The 22,711-nt window shown below is 43.9% G+C and overlaps 1 protein-coding gene across 1 annotated transcript in view; it reads left to right on the top strand.

The window, feature by feature from the left end:
- The window catches only part of PIK3C2A (phosphatidylinositol-4-phosphate 3-kinase catalytic subunit type 2 alpha), a 96,462-nt gene that overhangs the window by 34,855 nt on the left and 38,896 nt on the right, over positions 1-22,711 (top strand). The window contains exons 6-12 of the mRNA XM_045013944.1: positions 1,421-1,532; positions 2,713-2,792; positions 2,933-2,996; positions 12,423-12,566; positions 20,619-20,661; positions 20,751-20,964; positions 21,056-21,178. Of these exons, the coding sequence (XP_044869879.1) occupies positions 1,421-1,532; positions 2,713-2,792; positions 2,933-2,996; positions 12,423-12,566; positions 20,619-20,661; positions 20,751-20,964; positions 21,056-21,178 (780 nt within the window). The remainder of the gene's footprint in view (positions 1-1,420; positions 1,533-2,712; positions 2,793-2,932; positions 2,997-12,422; positions 12,567-20,618; positions 20,662-20,750; positions 20,965-21,055; positions 21,179-22,711) is intronic.

The following is a 22,711-nucleotide window of genomic DNA, read 5'->3' as shown; positions in this document are numbered from 1 at the left end:
CTGTCAGATCATAAGGGATTGAACGAAGTTCACACTCGCTTCAAGTTCAGTAAAAGCTAACTTCGGGGTTTGGAAGGTTGCCTTGTAATGAGAATCCTGTTTCCACTAAGGCTGTTTTCACGATCCTAGACTCTGATGAACATCTTGCAAATCTTGTCATGCGTTGGATCATGGTATAGAAATGGAAGTGATGTTATATCAGTTGTTTTGGGGTTTGTAGCCCCTCCTACTCACTTAAAAAAAAAAATAAAATAAAAGTACTGTGGAGGATTAGACTGAGTTAGGAGGCCTACTCATCAAAATACAAGCCACATTTGCATTATTTATTGATGGTAGATTCTAGTTACATGTATATATTGTCATTTGGGAAAATTAAGCCAAAACATTTTTTCCTATTCTGCCTTTAACAGGCTTTAGGCCTTTTCCTAAATTGCTTTCTCGCCTCTCTTGAGGCTGATATATAAGGATTTCCCCCCCCCCGAGTGACCTTTTTACTTCTGAATGCTCTTTCAAATACGATGTGGAACACACTTGGAAAACTTACATAGATTAGAAATGACTATCATAGACAAGTAGTATTTTGGGCTGTTTCTGGGTTCATAACCAAGGGAAACACCTCATTGCACAAGAGAAAAGTAGGAGGAAATTAAACTGGGGGTTAGAGAATCTTTTGCATTCTGTGGTGTGACTGGGGTTCTCAAATTCTTCATGGACTGAAAGAAAAAAATTCAACAACCAAATTCTCCTTTGTTTCAAATCTGTGAAGAAGGCTTTGTAACTGGAATTGCTTGCTTCTCTTTGTGGATAAGAATTTTAAAGAGACTTGTGTTGTATGGGATCTATTTCCTGTTAATATCTGAGCATATGCTGGGATCCCATATCCTGCAAAGTGAGGAAAACTAAGATAACTTGAAAAGTTTCCTAGAAATCTGTCTCTTCCTCATCTAAATCATGTGGTGAATGAGAGTGCTTGTATGCAGGCTTCTAGGGTCTTTGACTATAGTGAGAGAATAACATAGTTTTCAGCTGCTATTCAGATATCAGCAACTTGGTAAATGAATCTGTAGGCACAGAAGGAATTGATTTTTAAATCAGAATTAAGATGTACTCTTAAATACTTTTTTTGGAATTGGCGGTTGACCATGCACACTACTAGAATTCTATAAATTGCTAAATTTTAAGACCACCTACATCCTGTGGCAGTCTTAATTCTCTTCAATGGCTGAAAATTCAGAGATGTTCTGCAGGACTAATGCTGAATCAAGATATTAATGTCTAACCTAGATCTTTGAAAATAACAAAGCATTTCTAAAGGATGAGGACTCAGACAGGGCTATCTCGAATATTTGAGTGCTGATTGAAAAACATTTTTTGCATATTTTGAAATGGCAGGTAACTACAGTATTCATTCATTTAACAGTAAGCACTGTGTAGGAAGTCATGAATACATTCAGAACTGTCGAAAATGGGATGCAGAGATTAAACTGCAGCTCTTGACCCATAGTGTAGTATGCAGAGATCTGGCACGAACAGTAAGTACAAATTAAACTTCCAGTTATAATAATCCTGACTTTTTATATTGCTGAAACTGTATATGTAATGTTGCCATGCTGGAAGGGGAAGGTGGAATATACCTCCAAATGTGGTTTAAAAAAAAAAAAATCCAAAAAGGATTTACAAATCTATATAATCTCTGAAACCTCTGGATTGGATTTTGAGAGCATAAGAAAAAACAACCAAGGTTTTTATGGTCTTTATATGCTTGCTGACACGTTTAAAGGGGATGGAAGTGGTGGTCAGTTAGTGGTCTGATTGACACATAACTTTGTTGCATGAGTAACAGACTGTAGTTAATCCACATAGTATTGTGCTTGACTTTCTCCTCTGAATAGAGGAAATAAATTAAATACATTTTGGACCACTGTACCACTTTAGACTAACTTTTCAGGTGGGAATTGATGTTTGTGTAGGAGTGAGTAGAGATGGGGCTAGTCTCTTTCTACTGTCCTCTTTCTGAGTTAGGAAACCGCCCCACCACTGCTCTCCCACCCACCCCAACCAAGAAGAAAGCAGTGCTATTGAATAAGGCTGATTACTATTGGCAGAAATTAAGCCAATTACACAAACAGCACCACTTCCACTTGCAGGATTCCACTGAGGGCAGGTCATGAATAACTGAATACTAAACTGGCTCTCCATGAAAAGACTCTAAGAATCCCTCAAGTCCAATTGTTTTGTGGAAAATCTATATTCCAAAATGTCTTGCAAATGTTTGGCTTATATTTATAGAAGAAAAGAATGGTCATCTGGCTAAAGCACACTCCAGAAGAGAGATCTGGACTTCTCTGTGACTCTAGGAAACAGAGGCACAGAGGGGTCAATCTGTACTTGCCTACCTTAAAGAGATGTTGAGGTTTCATTTGTTTTCAAACTGCTTTGAGGGCCTCAGATGGAAAATATTTTTGCAGTGGGAGCTGCTGGATGTAATCAGTGGGAATTGCTGGGTGCTCAGTGTTTAAGTGCTTTAAATATGGATTTAGCAGCGTAACTTTAGGCATCCATTTTTAAATATCTTGGCCCAGTTGCTTTTTACAGTCTTTGCATCTAAAAATATTGTATCTAAAATACTTGTTTACATTTATAACTTGAATGAAGGGAACCGTTTTTTCATGTTAAGTACTGACTGAATTACCAATATTTTCTAATTACTAGGAAGAAGATGATAGGACACCTACAAATTTAACAAAACACCTCTACAAAACAGAAAAGCCTTTCAGAGAAAATATTTCAAGGTAACCATATGTAATGTACAGCCTTCATGATCAAGTCGTCGTCTGCTAAATTTTCGAACAATTTACTATATTTGCCTTTAGTGAGAAGGTGGTATATAGTATGAACTTCCACTTATACAGTAATTAATCATGTATTCCAGGCATTCTGTTGAAGAGCTCCTAGAGGCTTATCATATTCAAACTGACATGGTTCTTAAAAACGAGGTAAGATACCCTTTTTTCTAGAACAAATTCTCCTTCAAATAGTGCTATACTAAAGCTTGCATAAGAATGATCTTGTAGTCTTCATATGCGTCTTAACTCACCTTCTTGTATTGAGAGAGTTACAAAAACACTAATGGCATTTAAACCAAGAACTAACAAGGTCTTTCAGTTCTCCCTGTTTAAAATCAGATCCCAAGCTCTAGGCTTTCAGATCTCCTTTCATGTCTCTCTTCCTCATCACACACAACTGAAATAATTGGTCATCTAGCCATAAGGGTAAATGGTGTGGTTTTTCCAAGCGTTGCATGCCAAGTAATTTTATCCCCTAAAGTGCTAAAAATGTATAGCCTATAGCCAAAGGCGGCACACAAGCTGATTTTTTCAGTGGCACTCACACTGCCCGGGTCCTGGTCTGGGGAGCTCTGCATTTTAATTTTAAATGAAGTTTCTTAAGCATTTTAAAAACCTTATTTACTTTATATTAAAGACTCTTACCATTCCTTAGAGGACAGCATGACTAAAGAAAAGCAAAATACTCATACTTGCTAACTATGAAAAACTGAAAATCCTATGAAACTGAAGAAAGTATTTAACTTGGTTATTTAGACGGTCGTCAAAGAATTACTCATTTATAAGAGCAATGTTTTTCTTAAACTCATCAACTCACTGTAGGGAACAGTCTTAAAACAGGCAACTTAATTAAAATTTTGAGTCTTGTACTCAAATTAAATCCTACTGTTTCGTTTTGTTAAGATTAGACTATGTATTCCTGGAGAGAGATAAGCTAACGATCTTTTGCTTAACAGGAGAAACAGTTAGTATCTTAAACGACAATAGTATTTACATATCACCTTAAAATAAATTGAAGGTTATAACTCAAATCTAATCTACTGATAGTGCTTTTACACACTCAGGCTCACCACTAGTGTTGAATTCTTGGTGGTGATGTCATATTGCAATGCTGAACTGGAAGATTATTTCTTCTTGATGCAGCATGGTGGCTTCTTTGCTCTTTGGTGTCTTAGCTGTCTTTTTGCTGCTTGTTTGCTGGCTTGAATGAGATGAAGTGGATGAGATGAAGCTAAGAAGAATGCCAAGAGATAGTATCCAAATTCTTGGCTTTCATAGCCTTAGGATCAAAGAGGCACCTCTTTCAGGGGCATGACTGGACCCAAATATATTCCGTTGACAGCTTTATTGGCCCAGTTATATGTGAGGACTTCGGTAGCATATGCATTCTGGGAATGTGTAAGCAACAGGGTTGTAATTCAACTTTATGGTTCTATCAGAATTTAATAAGTCAAAATTCCATTTTAAATTAATCCAGATTACAGCTGTTTTTTTCTGTTAAAAATATTTCTTAAATTTAAATGATTCTTAGTCTTTAAACTTATCAATAAATGGTTATCAAAGAAGATATTGAATTTTCTTCATCTTTGGAGGAGTAGTTCTTGCCTTTCTGAGCTGGGTGAACAAGTTGCTTAGGCCTTGCCAGATAACTAATTCCATAAACAATGTAAATACTTTTTATGTTCAAATAGCTTATGTTAACCATTAATAGCAAGGTAAGTGGATTCCATATTTTTCTCTCACTCTATGGAAGATTTCTAAAAGGGGTTGTCTGCCTTTTTTCCACCTGTAAAAGAAGCTGTTGCTCTGTGGGATCATAAACTGTGCTGGCTTCCCTCATGAGACCTCTGTTTGAGCACTTAGCAACTTGTTCCCTGTCCTTCCTTTTGCCAAAAGACAGTCTCTTATTATTGTTATATTCACAAGGAGAGTAAGTGAACTGCAGGCCCTAATGGCCTGGCCTGGCCTCTATACACAGTTTTTTCAAAGTCAGGGTGTCCTTCAGACCACAACCAAAATTTGTCTAAAGTGGTTTCACAGTTTCACCTTAACCGATCAGTAAACTTACCTGTATCTTTTTCCTAAGCCTCATTTGAATGCAGATGAGCAGCACATTGATTTGTTGGTTGTATGATGGTCCTTGGTGTTCCATCTGAAAAGCACTAAACTTTTGTGCATCGCTTCCACTTCGTGTCTGAGTGGATCAGAAGAGGGGTCAGGCACACAGATGATTTCCACATGGATTACGTCCTTTATTATGACAGCGTGTGGGCTAGCTCAGACTACACCTCCCCAATAGACTGATTCATTTGATGAGAACCTAGGCAGCTTCAGTTGTGTTTCTCAATGATGTCTCTATATTGGACACATGCAGGGCCACTACCTGGTCTTCCGTGCATATTTTTACCAAGCACTATGCTATTACAACTATGTGTAGATCAGATGCAAGCTTTGGACAGGCAGTTCTTCAGTTGTTTTAAGTAGACACTGAGCCCCACCTCCTTCCATTACTGCTTGACTCACTTGAGTGAAATACATGTCTCTAATTACTCAAAAATGATCTACTTGTGCTATAATTGTTCTTTGAGAAGTGGGTGCAGATGTGTATTCCATAACCGACTCTCCATCCCTTCTGCATCAGTCTCCAGTTTTGGCATTCAGTGTGAAAGAATTGAGTGGGGTTGGGACAGCACTGCCGATAAGTACACCAGGGAGGGGCTATGAGGGTTCAAAAAGGCATGTGTGCTGCCATGACGGTTACTACTAAGCCAAGTTCTCCAGCATGCACGCATGTGTCTACTTGATCTTCAGTTACATAGTCACTATTCTCACTCTGGTCTCAATCACTGCCCAATTTTGATAGTGGATGAGGCAAGGCTGTAAGAAGCTAGTGTGGAGCACTTCTGTCTTGTTGCAAAAATTTTGGTTTGTGATGATTAAGGTAAGGTTTCTGCAGACCATTACCTCAATAAGAAGAGGTTAAATAGTGTAAAATCTGAAGCATGGAGCCACACAAACAATGATGTTAAGTCTGCGTTTAAACAGAATCATTGTTTACTCATACTATTCCTCCTTCACATTGAATCACACTCCATTGGAGCCAGTGGATTTACATGAGCTGAAGATTTGGTCCTAATTGTATCTGTACCATGAAATATAGATGTAAAAGGAAGATATGACTAGAAATCTTGCAAGCTCTTTCTGGGAGGATATATACTAGGATCCATACCAGGCCTGTGATTATACCATGGCAAATGAGCCATAAGCAGTTTAGTTCAAGGAAAAATTCTTGACTTGTACTTTAAGTTGATGTCAACTCATATATGATTTCAAAATCATGATTTTTAGTTTAAAAACTTAACTTTTTTTTAGTGGAACTGAACAGCTATATCTGTAGATAATGTCCAAAACTGTGTGTGTTTGTTTTTTGGACTGCAGCAGTCTCAATTTCTGCAAGCTGTGGCAGAGCTCTGACCTTGCTCCTGTGGGTCCTGCGCTTCTAGGCGGTTTATGCTTAGCCTCAGTGGCTCACTGTGACCCTCCACATAGCCCTTCTCTCTCTAGGGCCAGGGTTACAGTCTACTGAGCCCTTTTCATCATAGGCTGCAAGGAGGTTGGTGAGAGAACTCCCACAGTCTCTGTTCAGCCTCCTGTCCTGACAGGGACCTGACTTCCCCTTCCAGGAGCTGTTCCTGTAGTGGTGGGTTGGGGGGAACTCGGGCCCGCCCTCTACTCCAGGTTCCAGCCCAGGGACCCTAATGGTAGCAGTTGTTGGCAGCCAACCTTTCACTGCCAGAGTTTCTACATTGCCCTGGGCCACTTCCCCACAGCTCTCCTGCTTCTCCTTTCTTCACCCTTACCTTAGGGCTCCTTTAACGATGTTTTAGGGTGTCTTCAGTAACCAGCCCTTCAGCTGTACTTCCTCTCCTCTGGCTCCCTGGCTCCTCTGCCTGACTGGAGTGAGCCCTTTTTATAGTATCAGCAGGGCCTTAATTAGAGTCAGGTGGTCACATTAACTGAATGGCCTCACCTGACTCTTTACAGGTTAATTAGAGTCAGGTGTTCTCATTAGCCTGGAGCAGCCCCTGCTCTGGTCAGTCAGGGAACAGAAAACTGTTAATCCAGTGGCCAGTATATCTGCCTTCAGCTATTCCGCTGTACCCAACTGGCCTGAGTCTATCACATATCCCTCCCCCCTGTTCAACACCAAGGGGTGGGCAGCTTGGGATGCCAGACAGTGTACGCGTGATAAGCCATCGGCATTGCCATGGCGACTCCCTGCTCTGTGCTCTATGCGGAACTGGAAAGGTTGGAGGGATAAGAACCACCTGGTTACCCTTGTGTTCTTTTCCTTGTTCCGTTGCATCCATTGAAGAGGGGCATGGTCAGTCACAAGGACAAATCTGCGCCCCAGCAGGTAGTAACGCAACTTTTCCATGGCCCATTTTACAGCGAGGCGCGCGCTCTCTCTCTCTCTCTACAACTGCATATTTTTGTTCCCTCGGAAGGAGTTTCCTACTGAGGTAGAGAACTGGGTGTTCCTCCTCCCCAACCATCTGTGACAGGACGGCCCCTAACCCTACCTCGGATGCATCTGTCTGTAAGATAAAGTCCTTGTTGAAATCTGGGGCTATCAATACGGGGTTACTGCAGAGGGCAGTCCGTAAGTCCGCAAATGCCCTTTCTGCTGCATCGGACCATCTGGCTGGATCAGGACCACGGGCCTTCACTAAGTCCGTTAGGGGACTCGCCCTTGTAGCAAAATGGGGGATGAAATGCCGGTAATACCCCACCATCCCTAGAAATGCTCGGACCTGCTTCTTACGACTTGGCCGAGGCCAATTTTGGATGGCCTCAACTTATTCAGTTGGTGTTTTACCAGACCTTTTCCTACCATGTAGCCAAGATATTTGGCCTCCGTGAACCCTACAGCACACTTAACAGGGTTCGCTGTAAGGCCAGCTCGCCGGAAGGTATCAAGGACCACCCCCACTTTTTCCAAGTGGGTCTCCCAGTCTGGGGTATGAATCACCACGTCATCCAAGTAGGCTGCAGCATAACTGGTATGGGGGCGTAATAACTTGTCCATGAGGCGCTGAAAGGTAGCTGGAGCCCCATGTAGTCCAAAAGGAAGGACCGTATATTGGAAGAGCCCCTCTGGTGTAGAAAACGCCGTCTTTTCCTTTGCATCTTCGACTAGGGGAATCTGCCAGTACCCCTTCGTCAAGTCTAAGGTTGTCAAGTACCGGGCATTCCCCAGACGGTCCACTAGTTCGTCTATGCGGGGTAAAGGGTAGGCATCAAACTGGGATATCTCATTTAATCGACGGAAGTCGTTGCAGAACCTTGTGGTGCCATCAGGTTTGGGCACCAACACTATTGGGCTGGACCACTGACTGTGGGATTCTTCGATGACCCCCATCTCCAGCATTTTCCTGACTTCCGCTTTTATTTCCTCCCTTTTGGCTGCTGGCACCCGGTAGGGCCTCATAGTTACTCTGGCCCCAGGGTTTGTGATGATGTGGTGATATGTCCCGGTTGTGCGACCTGGCTTTGTCGAGAATACATCGTGATATTGGGCAATCATCTCAGTTACCTCTTTCTTCTGTGCTGTCGTTAGATCAGGAGACACCCTCACTTGTTCAGGATTTTTGTTCCCTGGGTGCAGCCCTTCTCGAATCACTGTGCATGCCTCTCGCGCATGCCATGGTTTCAGAACGTTGACATGATATATCTGCTCTACTTTTTGACGTCCTGGTTGTCGCACCTTGTAATTTACTTTCCCTACGGGTTCAACTATTTCATAGGGCCCTTGCAACTGGGCCAACAGCTTACTTTTGGCCGTGGGTACCAGTACCATTACTCGGTCACCAGGTTGAAACTGACGAAGCTTGGCTTGGCGGTCGTAGTAGGTTCTCTGGGTCTCTTGGGCCTTCTCTAGGTGTTCCCTCACTATGGGAGTGACCCGGGCTATCCGATCCCTCATCTGTAGTACATGTTCTATTACGTTCTTCCCCTCACTGGGTTCCTCCTCCCAAATTTCCTTGGCTATGTTCAGGATGCCTCGGGGGTTGTGTCCATACAGCAGCTCAAAGGGGGAGAATTCAGTGGAAGCTTGGGGGACCTCACGGATGGCGAACATGAGGTACGGTAGTAGGTTGTCCCAATCTTTCCCATCCTTGCTTACCACCTTTCTTATCACCTCTAGCCTTGAGGGTTCGGTTAAATCTTTCCACCAGACCATCAGTTTGTGGATGGTAAACTGAGGTCCGCAGCGTCTGGACATGGAGCAGGGAACACACATCCTTCATCAACTTGGACATGAATGGTGTTCCCTGGTCTGTGAGGATTTCTTTTGGTAGCCCTACCCGGGCAAAGATTGCCACTAATTCTTTGGCAATGCTCTTGGAAGCTGTATTTCGTAAGGGGACAGCTTCTGGGTACCTGGTTGCATAGTCTAGGATGACAAGCACATACTGGTGGCCTCAGGTCGTTTTCTCTAACGGTCCCACAAGATCCATGGCGATCCACTCGAATGGGACTTCGATGAGCGGCAGTGGTACCAGAGGAGCTCTCAGATGTGGACGAGGGCTGTGCAGTTGACATTCAGGGCAAGAGGCACCGTACCGCCGGACGTCTTCATGTACCCCCGGCCAGAAGAACCTGCATAAGATTTGCGCCTGGGTTTTCTCCACTCCCAAGTGTCCTCCAAAAAGGTGACTGTGAGCGAGGCTTAATATTGCTTTCTGGTGTTTCCGGGGGACTAGGAGTTGGTGTACCTCTTGCTCCTGCATTTGCATGACCCGGTATAGGAGATTCCTCTTGATCACAAAATAAGGCCCTGGCCCCCGGGCCTTTCCCTCTATGGGTACCCCATCTATCTCGGCCACCTCCTTCCTGGCGTTCTCGTACCTTGGGTCTTCCACCTGGTCCCGTCCAAAAGTCAGTCTCTCTCTCTCTCTCTCTCTCTCTCTCTCTCTGGATTTAACAGCCTGAACTCTGGGGGATCTGTCTCCGCCCTCTCGGCTGGCTCTGTGAGGTTGGGGTTGGAAGTGGTCTCTGACCCCTTCTCTGTCTCAGGGCCCTCCCCTTCAGTTGCCCGTGTACGTCTGCCTACACAGGTGACCCTCTGTCCTTGTGTCAGGATTCGGGTACCCAAGGCCTTGGCCGCCCTTCTTTCTCTTTTGGTCTTCCTGCCTTTCCCCGGGACAGGGAATAGCTCCTGGGACATTTCTGCGAAAAATGGGAGGTGACATTCTGCTGCAGAAACCCCCTGAATTTCGGGGAGCTCCTTTCCCTCTAATTCCTCCGGTGGGAGCAAGTTTCCAAACCCAGGGAAATCTCTACCTATGAGCATGGGGTATGGGAGGTTTGGGACTACCCCTGCTTTCACACCGGTGATATTTCCCTGAATTTCAATTTTTACTGGTATGGTGGGGTGGTAGCTAACAGTCCCATGGACACAGGTTACCCCTTTACGCTTGGCCTGCATTAACTGGCTGCGCTTCACTAATTTACCCGAAATCAGGGTGATAGCACTCCCAGAGTCTGAGTGCCATGGTTTCTACCCCATTCAACTTTACCTGCCTTGTATATTTATGTGGGGTGACTGTGACCCCTACAATATTGAATAGGCTGCATGGGTCTGCCCCGTTCCCCAGGTTACACTGCCTTGGCTCTATGACATTGGGGCACTGGGCAGCTATGTGCCCCAACTCCCCGCACCCATAACACCTATAATTGCTTCTAGTCATTCCCCTATCACGTGGGTTAGGACATTTAGTCCCAGGGCTCCCCCCACTCAGCCCTTTCCCTTCCTTCTGGGTTTCTGACCGGTTTTCGACCTCCCTCTTCTTCCACCTAGGACTTCCTGGGGTATTGGCCGCCCGACCCTCCATGGTCGGGGTCAAATGTTTGTTTCGTGAGGGGCCTTCCTTGGGTAGTTGGGTTAATACCCTGGCTGTTATCCGTCTTTCCACCAATGTGATCATTTCGTCATAGGTGGACGGATCGTTCTGGCAGACGCATTTTTGGAGATCTGGCGGCAGCCCCCGCATGTAATGGTCCATGACCAAAGTCTCTAATATCTCCTCTGGGCTGCATGCCTCAGGCCGTAACCACTTCCGAGCAAGGTGTATGAGGTCAAATAGTTGGGACCTTGGAGGTTTGTTCTCCCTGTATTTCCACTCCTGGAACCTCTGGGCTGCTGTCACCCCAGATCGTGCTAGGATCTCTGCCCTCAGCCGGTAATAGTCAGCGGCATCCTGAGTGGGCAGAGCAAAGTAGGCCTTCTGGGCCTCTCCGCACCAGAAAGGTGCGAGAATGCTGGCCCACTGCTCCAGGGGCCATGCCTCACGCTGTGCAGTCCATTCAAATGAGAGGAGATATGCCTCTGTCATCGTCTGCCGTCATCTTTGGCAGACAACCGGTGGCCCTCAGGGTTCACGTCCCATTGGACCCCTGGGCCTGGGGGGTGAGGATCTTCAGCTGGTCCACAACCTCGCACAGGAGGGCTCGATCTTGGGTCGCCTGGCTCATTAACAATTGGTTGGTTTCCTGTTGTAACCTCATGGACTCCTGTTGTGCCATCGCCTGAGCCTGTGTTGCCTCCTGCTGGGCCACTATGGCTTGCACCAGTGCTCTCACCACTTCCTCCATGGTGGTACAAATAACAACCAAAAAAAAAACCCACAACCAAAAACCCCAGTGCACCCTTTTTTTTTGTTTTCTTTTTGTGGTTTTTTTAGTAACCACCTCTTTGTTCCGCCACGCTGTGAACAATCACAATCCCACTCCTGACACCAGTTGTGGCAGAGCTCTGACCTTGCTCCTGTGGGTCCTGCGCTTCTAGGCGGTTTATGCTTAGCCTCAGTGGCTCACTGTGACCCTCCACGTAGCCCTTCTCTCTCTAGGGCCAGGGTTACAGTCTACTGAGCCCTTTTCATCATAGGCTGCAAGGAGGTTGGTGAGAGAACTCCCACAGTCTCTTTTCAGCCTCCTGTCCTGACAGGGACCTGACTTCCCCTTCCAGGAGCTGTTCCTGAGTGGTGGGTTGGGGGGAACCCGGGCCCGCCCTCTACTCCGGGTTCCAGCCCAGGGACCCTAATGGTAGCAGTTGTTGGCAGCCAATCTTTCACTGCCAGAGTTGCTACATTTCCCTGGGCCACTTCCCCACAGCTCTCCTGCTTCTCCCTTCTTCACCCTTACCTTAGGGCTCCTTTAACGATGTTTTAGGGTGTCTTCAGTAACCAGCCCTTCAGCCGCACTTCCTCTCCTCTGGCTCCCTGGCTCCTCTGCTTGACTGGAGTGAGCCCTTTTTATAGTAACAGCAGGGCCTTAATTAGAGTCAGGTGGTCACATTAACTGAATGGCCTCACCTGACTCTTTACAGGTTAATTAGTCAGGTGTTCTCATTAGCCTGGAGCAGCCCCTGCTCTGGTCAGTCAGGGAACAGAAAACTGTTAATCCAGTGGCCAGTATATCTGCCTTAGCTATTCCGCTGTACCCAACTGGCCTGAGTCTATCACAAAACATAATCAAAATTCTTCCATTCTTTGTCTGTACTTTTCTCACTAGAACCAACAGAAAGCAGTAGATCATGTAATCAAGGCTGTAAGAAAAATCTGTTATGCACTGGATGGAGTAGAAACTCAAGCAATAACAGACTCTGTAAAGAAGCTGAGGCGGGCTGTTAATCTTCCACGGAGTAAAAGTCCTGAGGTAAGCATGTTTATCATGTGAACTCGAACACATTGTGTCAGTGGCATTCTGATAGAAGTATTTTATCAGTATTTATTAAAAAGTTTCAGAGTGGTAATCATGTTAGTCTGTATCAGCAAAAACAAAGAGGAGTCCTTGTGGCACCTTAGAGACTAACCAATTTATTTGGGCATAAGCTTTTGTGGGCTAGCCCTCTAAGGTGCCACAAGGACTCCTCGTTTTTATTAAGTTATTTCAGAAGCAGTGATAACTGAAACCTCCTGCAATATTTCTAAGTAGGGTTGATTTTTAAAAATAAAAAGTTTAAAGGGACACTTCTACCAAATGTGGAAGGCTTGATTAAAAAATTCCCTCTTCAGTCTGTTCAAAAGAATATTTGATGGTGAACTTTTGGCATCCTCTATTTAAATAAATGTTTTTGAAATTACTATGTGATATTTTCACATATTATGTGGGTACAATACAAGAACCTGAGACTGTGCTGCGTGGACTTGTGCATGGCAGTGGGTGCACTAAATTCGAATGAAGCTTTAATGATTAGTTCATGCCCTTCTGCAGTGATAGGAACTTCTCTTCCTTTCTTATGAGCAATGATCAGCGTTCTTGTCTGTAGTGTGTAAACTACCAATTGCACTTCAAAACTCCACCTTCTCTGAATATTGAGTCCGGGACCAAAGATGCTCCTAAATGATACAAATTCTCATCCAAAAGCCACCTTAATTGACCAGTTTGTTTCCGTGAAGTTGGCTTACTTTTTGACAAGATCTGACTTAGGTATACCAAAAGGGGATCTTTATTAGAAGGAAAATGTGTTTTGTTTTGTTTTTTTTGATCAGAAAGGAATAAAACTCTGCCAAAAACGTAAAAGCCAGAGTTTTGCAGAGCTGTGCCTTTTGCTGTCCCACCGCTAATATACTGGCACCAACCTTCCTGGGTTCACCATTGTGATGGCGATAGTATTTGTAAATTGGTTGTGAGATGTATACTTAGATTTCACCAACCAGTTATCAAATGTAAACTTCTCAGGCACTGTAACAGCCTAAACAGTGAGTCATAGACAGTCCCCTTCAGACTGCTTCTGAAAAGTAAAATTTGGCATGGAAGTGTAGAAAATCTGCATAAAAATGTCTGTGCTCCACAGAATGTCACAGGAAAACAGTTACTCCAAACCTTACTGGATCAGTTTCCAAAATTTCTTTGATCCATAGCCTAACAGAAAACTTTGAAAATGAATGTGGTCTTTAGAATGTAAAAATCCTCACATAGAGCGTGGAATCATGATTTCATAATAAAAACTTGGTGTACTTCTGTAATCTGTTTTAATATAAAAAAATCTGTTTCTTGTTGCAATAAATATTTACTTAGATTACCCTTGTTAAAGGTAAGTGAAATTCACTTCTGGAGAAGGAAAAAAAATTGCATTTAATTGGAATTCTCTAATAGTCTCCATTGAAACTCTACATACAATGTTTAGCAGTTGCCACGAGTCCAAAGGTAACAATAAACAATAGATCTTTGGATAAAAATATACGTACAATCATGTTGTAGTAATGCTTGGTGTGTGTATATAGCATTTGTCATCCCAGGTTTTCTGAGTGTTTTATAAATAATGTGGAGACATGGCAGCCTCTGTGAGTGAAGATATAATTAGCTCTTTTGTGGAAACTGATTTTCCAAGCTTTAAGATCTTTGATAATTACAAGGTTCTTAGGTTTTATCTATATTTATAATCTAAACTGTCTTATTTGTTGCCGATATGCTCAATTAGTCAGATAAGTATATAACAAAATTTCTTGAGACTCCTATGAGGTAGGCATGTATAAGATTCACTTCATCCATGGCTTAAATTTAGCTGTCTCTTACATCAGTTGTCAGTTATTTAATCATGTCTCTTTACCTGATTTAGGACAAGAAGTTAAAATAAAGTTTTAGTTTAGTGTAGACTAAGGGAGAACTTGCACGGTGAGCGTTTATTAGAGTTGGAATTTGACCAGCAAGCCCTCATTTATTTTGTCTAGGCATGTGAAATTCCTGTGCATTTTATTCCCAATTTCTGCAGCCCAGTATCTTCCACCATTCTGGAGGATGCTTCGGCTGCTCTCCTATCTCTTGCAGGCAACTCAGAGGCCAATCAGTGTTTTTGTTCCACATGGTCTGGATATGCCCCCTCTGCTCTTCTCAAATCCTCTGCCTCTATAGCAACAGGCAGTGGCAGGGTTTGGTGGGTGTGGTTTTTTTGCTCCCACCCTTTCTCATATTTTAACACTTCTGCCTAGTTTTTTGGGCAGTGGGATCAATGTTCTCCTGCAACATTTCTTCTTCTCCCTGGCTTGGTTTAGCCCTCCTTGAGCCTTTGCTGCAGCATTTCCATGCTATCTCCTCTGCCCCTTCCAGGCATGGCAGAGCAGCTGATAAAGCACCGGGTTAAATCCAAACAGTGCTTTATAGGTGAGGCAGCCTTCTCCAGGCTCGGCAGATGTCAAGTTGTGCCCAGCCTTCCATCCCTAACTCTGGGGCTAGGAGTCAGATAGGCAGGTGGGGTCCCCTACCAACTGAGGCAGCTGCAACTCTAATGGGGGGAGGAAAGGACCAGGAACCCCAGTGCAGAGCAGGGAGAGGCTCTGAAAGCGAGAAGGACCCTGATCACTCCACTCAGGTAAGTCCCAGTGGACCCCTGCTGAACAAAGAGTGGAGGCTTGCGGGGCCAGAAGTCCCAGCCTTAAAGTGGGTCCTCAACACCTTGGAGAAAGAATCAAAGCTTCTAGTCAGTCTCCCTCATTCCCAAGCTGACCGGGAGATCTGAGCGGGAATGGGACCCATTAGGACAGAATTCTGAGTCAGACCTCTGAAGAGGGCTCCCGGGCCAAAGGAAGACAAGCTGCAAAAGGCCTTACCAAAGTTGCAGCAGAGCTACAGTTCCAAAGTGCTCTAAAAAGGTGAAGGGGGGAGGGGAAAAATCTAAAAAGGAAAGAAGCACACAAATCCAGGAGATACAAGTTGTTGTCATTGTCCTCCTTCCACTCCTTTACTGATGAAGGTGAGCTGTCTGGCTCTGAAACCTTCCAGGGGATGATTAGGGATAAAAGGAACAAGCCTGATAAAGGCTAGCATGTTAACAAGTGCGATGTCAGGCTGTATAACATTTAAGAATGGAATGGGGTCTATCGATGAGATAACAGCGGGTGACACTGCTGTAGCGGGATAGGATTCTTCCCTGAGAAGTGGGGTTCTGCCGTCAGGACTTCTGGATAGAAAGATGCTGGTCACTCTTAAAAAGGGCTTTGAAGGTTCCTCTGCCCCCCTCCCTTCCCACCATCTCTGACGACAATCTGCTTTGGAAGAGCATCCCTTTCCTGCCTGGAAGATCTCAAAGCCCTTGAACAGAGATCAGCCTGGCTTTGGCTCCACATTCAAGAAAGTTTCCCTAGCAATAGCGTTTGTAGCCGATGCCTCAATAGATGCAGTGAGGTTCACAGCTTGAGCCATGGCTCTGAAAGGTGGATACTCACTAAGCAGGTCTGTGCTTGGCTCCATCCTTTTTGGAGAGAAGGTGCATAAGGTGATGGGTGACAATGCGACAAAATACAACATAGTTTGGATGTCAGAGAGGCGCTCCTTTCATTCCTTATCCTCACAGAGGTGCCAGCAAACAGACATCAAATTCCCCAGGGGAGAACAGTGGAATTGAGGTCTGGGGGAAAGTCCAGAGCATCGATACTTGACCTCAGTGGTCAGGAGCCAAATTAGCAATCAGCATTATCCAGAAGTGCCACAGTAGTGTGAATTCATTATTTCATTTTCAGCAAAGTGACTGACCAAGCATTATTTTTATCAACTACAGTTGGTTAATAACATAACCAATCAGGATGCTTTTACTAACTAATTCAGTGTTTTAATATGTGCTGCAAAGAGCCTCATGAGGCACATTAAAAAGCCACTTGCGAGCCTCAGTCTGAGTATCATAGAACTGGAAGGGACCTCGAGAGGTCATCTAGTCCAGTCCCCTGCACTCGTGGTAGACTAAGTATTACCTAGGGCATTTCTGACAGGTTTGTCTAACCTGCTCTTAAAAATCTCCAATGATGGAGATCACCTCCGCCCTGCCAAAATCCACTTTATGACAAAGATCGCACAGACCTGTGCCCAGAGCTGAAACTAGGAGGAAGGATTTCCCACTTCCTAAAGGAATGGTTTTCCTCAACAAGTGGGTCAGGGAAGTAGCAAGCCAGGGATGCTCACCTCATATGTTCTTCATCCAGTCACCCAGCTCCACTGATCCTGTAAAACAGTCTGATCCAGAACAAAATATCTCATTCTGGATATGGGAGTGATAGTGTTTCCTCAGAAGAAAGGTTCTCTGGGTTCTACATCTTCATTGTACAGAAGCCCATTGGAGGAAGGGGAGGGAGCTATCAGAGCCATTCTCTGCCTCAAAAGGCAGAGTAGATAGAGACCCTGGCCTCTACAGTGTCATCCCTGGCCTGGAGGAGAGGGAGGGGAATTCTTGACTTCAGTAGATCTAGCAGAAACTTAGCTCCATATCCCCATCATGCTATGCCATGCCATGCCATCACAGACTTCTGGGGTTTGCCTATGGCAGGAAACCTCAGTACTGAACACTCCCATTCAACCTGTCCTGGGTTCTCAGGGTTTTTACAAGGATGTTGAGGACAGAGCCAGAATCAGGTCACAGGGAACTCATCCCTTCCTGGATGACATCCTGATCAGAGCTCCATCACAATCTCTGCATCGCACAGGGGCACGTGTCTCAGACATTGAATCTCCTCAAGGCACATGGCTTCATAATCAGTGCCAAAAAGGGTTCTCTGGTTCCATCCAGGAATTTTTCTTGTTCTAGAGCTTCAGGAGGCTTACCATAGCGCTATGTCTCAAACTGCTGGTACTCCTGGTGTCCTGCATGGGGCTCATTCCATCAGCACAATCACACATCAGAAATCTTCAAGCCTTCAATCTGATGGTGTGGGACCACTCCCTGGAACATGTGAAAGATCAAGTATGAGTTCCAACACAGGTGTTCAACTCTACAGTGGTGATCAGCCCACGGCAATGTCTATGGTGGCATGCCTATCTGGCTTCCAGTTCTTTAAGTCTTCGCATTCGATGACGGGCTGGAGAGTTTACTTGGAGACCCAAATAGCCTGGGGCCTCTGGAGCCTGGAGGAAAAGGCTCACAGCATAAACTTCCTAGAGCTGAGAGTAGTGAAGCTAGCTCTGCGACGGTTCCAGCATATCCTAAGGGGGAACCATGTCCTTGTTCAATGAGACAATGACAACTACAGTCACATGTAAACAACCAAGGGGGAACAAAGAGGTGGCACTACACACACAAACAGTGCAATAATGAGGTGGGCACAACAGTTCCTCTTTTCCTTCTGAGCCATCCATCCCAAAGGGGGTCTGAAGTAAAAGGCAGCCTGGCTCAGCATGGTCAGCAACTCCAAGTGGTGCCTAAATCAAGAGGTTTTGAATATCCTTGTTTAGATGTTCACTCTCCCTTCAACTGACTAGTTTGTGAATGGTACGAATGCGAAGAGGCCAGAATACTTCACAAGGGAGGCTGACCCAGATCCATGGGGACAGATGCCTTATTGCATAGTTGGCTGCAGGGACTATTTGCCTTCCCCATTACTGGAAAAGGTGGTCCAGAAAATAAAACAAAGGGTGAAGGTAATACTGGTAACTCATTGGCCAAAGAGACCTTGGTACTCAGACCTGATAGAGCTGATATCAGAACCCCCACTTCAGCTTCCACAGAGACCAGACATCCTCTCACAAGGTTCTCTTCTTCATCCAGACCTAAAACAGCCTGGCTGTTGACCAGAAAGCACATCTGTCCTCCATAGTTAAGACATTGGTTTAGTCAAGGAGAGTATTGACACTAAAAGCAAACTCCTCTATCTTGTCCATATGCAGCAATTGGTGCCAAGAGCACAGTGCAAACCCAGGAATTCCAGCCATTCTGAACTTTCTCCAGGAACATAGATAGGCGTTGCAGCCTGGTACCATTGCATGTCAGGTGTCCGCTCTTAGTACCATGCAGTTCGCAGGCTCCTTGGGCTCCCTGGCAGACAATCCACAGGTTAACCACATTCCTTCACAGTCTGATTTGCCAGACCAGTGGTCAGGCCACTCTTTCCCCCATAATGGGACCTACTGCTAGTTTTGAGGGCCCTGACAAGCCATCCCTTTGAGCTTCTGACTTCAGTCTTTTATTTTTCCATTAACACTGATTTCTTAATAGTTGTCAGATCTGCCAGGTGTATCGGAGCTGGCAGCCTTAACTGTACAGATGCTGTGTGTTCAGAAGGACAAGGTGGTGCTCAGGACACCAGAATCCTGACTTCCTTCCACACTTCCCAAGAGTTTGTTCTTCTTTCATTCTGTCCAAACCCATACTATCCCATTGAAAAGGAGTCGCACACTTTAGATATCAAAAGAGCATTGAAAAGTTCTCAAGCATACTGAATCCACAACAAGATTAGGCTCCCTATTCATATCCTTCCATGCTAAATGCCATGGACTTAAAGCTTCCAAGTCATTGATAGGTAGATTAGACTGTATTGTGGAAACCTACAGATCATCAGAGGCTCCTGTCCCAAAGGGATCAAGTTGCTTTTCATGAGATCCTTAGCAACCTCATGGGTGAAACAAGCAGGTCAATTCACTTTGGAAATTTGCAAAGTGGGCCACTTGGTCTACAGGTAACATCTTCAAAGCACTGCAGGGTGGACCTTCTGTCTTCTGCAGAGACCTCCTTTGGCAGGAAAGTGCTGCAGGCAGTAGCCCAGAAATAATACAGACTTGAGCAAGCTCACAAAAAGGGCAGGGTACTTTTTTCTTACCAAACTTGTTTCACTGCTCATTGCTTCGCAGATGTCCAGAATTGTGGGAGACACAGAGCTGCAGAACAGAATTTCTCACCACTAATTTCCTTTCTGCTAGCAGTGACTCACGAGCCTGGATGGCTCGTGAGTCCTGGGTCAGATATTAAGTGGAATTGTTACTGTATGACTGTCTTGGTCTAAGGTACAGTTATTTCATTGTCTCTGGAATACTTGTTGTCATGCAAGTTTCACAGCTTGGGAATAACTCATCTGGCAGCCAGCAAGAGCAGAGGTGATGTGGCCAGACCGTGGAGCACCAAAACACTGACCCTTCTCGGAGCTGCTGAGAGAGGAAAGCAGGCCAGACATGCAGAATTGTGTGAGGTGCTCCTAGCAGAAAGGAAGTTATCAGTAAGAGGTTTTCCATTCTTTATGCTACAGCAGTACCCCTTCATGACATGACAGTGATGTAATGGAAGATAGAGCATCCAGGTATTGCATCATATTACAAGTTGCTTTTTACACAATAAATTGTTAAAAAGGAATAATGGAACAGATACGGAAAAATTAAGGTGCTAACTTCTAGTAGGTCTCATCAGTTATTCACCGAACAAAAAATAAAATATAGAGGCTAGCTGTATGGTAAAGATACTTCTGATAGAATACACTTTTGAAAAAGTTTGGTGCTCCCTAGGTGTATAAGTTCATGCTTTACACTAAATTTGTTGCATAGTTTGAGAAATAAGTCTCATATCAAATAAAAGAAATACCTTGACTACTGTGTTTCAGTTTTTTCTAGCAGTGGTATATTGACCATAACAGTCCTTTTTCCTCTGGAGTAGCTGATCTGTATGCCTCCTTTGTGTTCCCCTAGTCCCTTGGTGTAAGTCCCCTCAGTACTACTGATTTATTCTGATTTTAATGGTCCTCTAGCAGTTGTTACATTGTGGCTTGCCAGAGCAGTTTGCTCTGATCTTGATCACTCACTGTTAATCCTCAGATATTCACATATGGTAGCTTTTAGGGACTTTTTGTGCTAGAAGTGTGCAAAGGGACCAAAGTGTGAGCCTAAATCTGGCCCAGTGCTTCAGGTATCATAATGTGTTTAAACTACAAAGCTGGTCATTGAGAAGAATGGCAATTGGGGATTATTTAGATGTAAGCTGCTTCAATGTTTTTCTGAAATTTGCCATAACTTACTGTGCAGGTGTCCTTAAAGCCCAGTGATGACACTAGCAACGGTTCAGTTGGTAAGTAAAACTTTTTTTAATCTTATTTCAGAATAGTTTTCAGATGGTGGTTTTAGGAAGATATGCATTAAAGATGTATTATAATCTAGGTTCATTGCAGCCTGAAAACCTTGTGCAAGTGAGCATAGACCAGTTGACTGCAGCAGTCTATGCCCTTCTTCACCTCCACTTAAACTCAGGCTGCAGTAGCAGCAATTCTGCAACAAAAAATAATAGAAGCACTAAGGAAGCATGGACTGCCACAGAGCACCTGCAATTCACAATATTTGCTGCGCATGGAATTCTTACCGGTTGGGTGTCAAAGTGAGTAATTTATTAAACTAATGTCCCTTTTTACAAATCAGTTGTTATCTCTTGTTCTTTCTGCTTCAACATACTGACTGTTCCTTTCCAGTTACGAAAAATACTACTTGGTTTGCTCTCTGACCCATAATGGAAAAGATCTGTTTAAACCTGTTCAGTCCAAGAAGGTTGGCACATACAAGAATTTCTTCTATCTGATTAAATGGGATGAACTGTAAGTAATTTTAGTACTTCTGCTCCTAAAATATTCCTGTCTTTTAATTATAGTATTTTCTAACTATACTTACATAACGTTCTGTTAGCTATCTAAGCTGCTAATTCTGTTGAACTCCTTGGTAAACTTATACTTTCAATTATCACAAATGTCTGACATGTTAATACTGTCTGGGTTAGAGTAGCACTTTACCCTACTAATTTTGAAAGTGTGGGGGTAGAGGGAAGAAACCAATGCTGTCTACTAATATGCTGATTGTTGACATTTCTAAACTGTTGGAAAACTCCTCCCTTTTTGTGGGCACAATTTGCACCTATAAAGAGGAAAACAGGAAAAAGGCTTCTTCAGTTATGGCCTGAATGTCTAGGGAGGGAAAAACTTGTTACGGTATTGTAAGTACTCTGGAAGCTTGCCTTCTCATTGGAGTCTCTAAGCATTTTTCAGTGATAAGCTTATCTTCGCTTAAATGCAAGCAGTGTGTTTTAACACTTTGCAATATATGACAACAGTTGTGCATATATTATAATTTTAAAAATTTTAGACGGGAGGGGTGTCACTGGCAAGAAGGCAGACTCTTTAAATGCTCACTTAAGAAAATCAGACTTTTTTTGCTATTAAATCTTATCTTCTGTGTGGGAGAATGTTTAACTGTCCTTGAGTTAATTTAGATTTGGGGGGGGGGGGAGGCAGGGGGACAGGGAATGCAGGAGGAAAAGTGTGCATTGATGCTGTTCTAATCCTGGGGGTTAAAAATTGGCTCCCCTCACCCATTCACTGTTTCAGTACCACCACCACCCCCCCACCCCGTCACACTTAAAACAATAAAAAGTGTCCAGACATAGGCTTTGAGCAACTTCCCCTTTGTTTCAAATTATAAATTTAAATAAACAGTTCAACTCTCCACTTCTACTAGGCAACATCTTGTAATCCAAATGCTACAAACCTGCACACCTGCCTATACCTTAGTTCCCTATCTCTTCAAAGGCCAGGTTAAACAAATGGGCATTGCGGTCAACAAAATCCTGGCTATTTTACACCAGGGCAGAACAGTATTTCAAACTCTCTGGAATTCTATATAGAATGACTAAGTAGCTAGCTGCCTTCTGTTATACGGAGGGATCTAACCTGAGCGCATCTGCTGATGGTAACTGGGCAGTGTATCCCTGAGAGACAGGTGGTCTCTCAGGCTAATTCCAGGTCATTTAATGTAGGAAGTATGTAGGGTTTTGGCTTATAAAACTGACATTACAATAAAACTAAAGAATACTTCAAGGCAGGAAAAATAATAGTGTGAATTTTACTCTGTCCATTGAATTTTATTAGTGTTTAGCAAGATTTGAAGATTCTACTTTGTGTGCCATTTCAGTACATGTAAATGCTTACATGAAACAGCACTTCGTTTGGATGGAAAACCTATTGTCTCAAAGCTTGACTTTATTATTAAACTTAGAAAAGTAGAGCTGTTAAACCAAATCTGTAGGCCCTGATAGTGAGCAAAAAGAAGTGGAAAAATTAACACTAGACAGTTAAGCT

The sequence above is a fragment of the Mauremys mutica genome, chromosome 4, assembly GCF_020497125.1.
Source record: "Mauremys mutica isolate MM-2020 ecotype Southern chromosome 4, ASM2049712v1, whole genome shotgun sequence".
NCBI lineage: Eukaryota > Metazoa > Chordata > Testudines > Geoemydidae > Mauremys > Mauremys mutica.
Note: the sequence above shows the minus strand (reverse complement) of the source record. Positions and strands in the feature narration are given on the sequence as shown.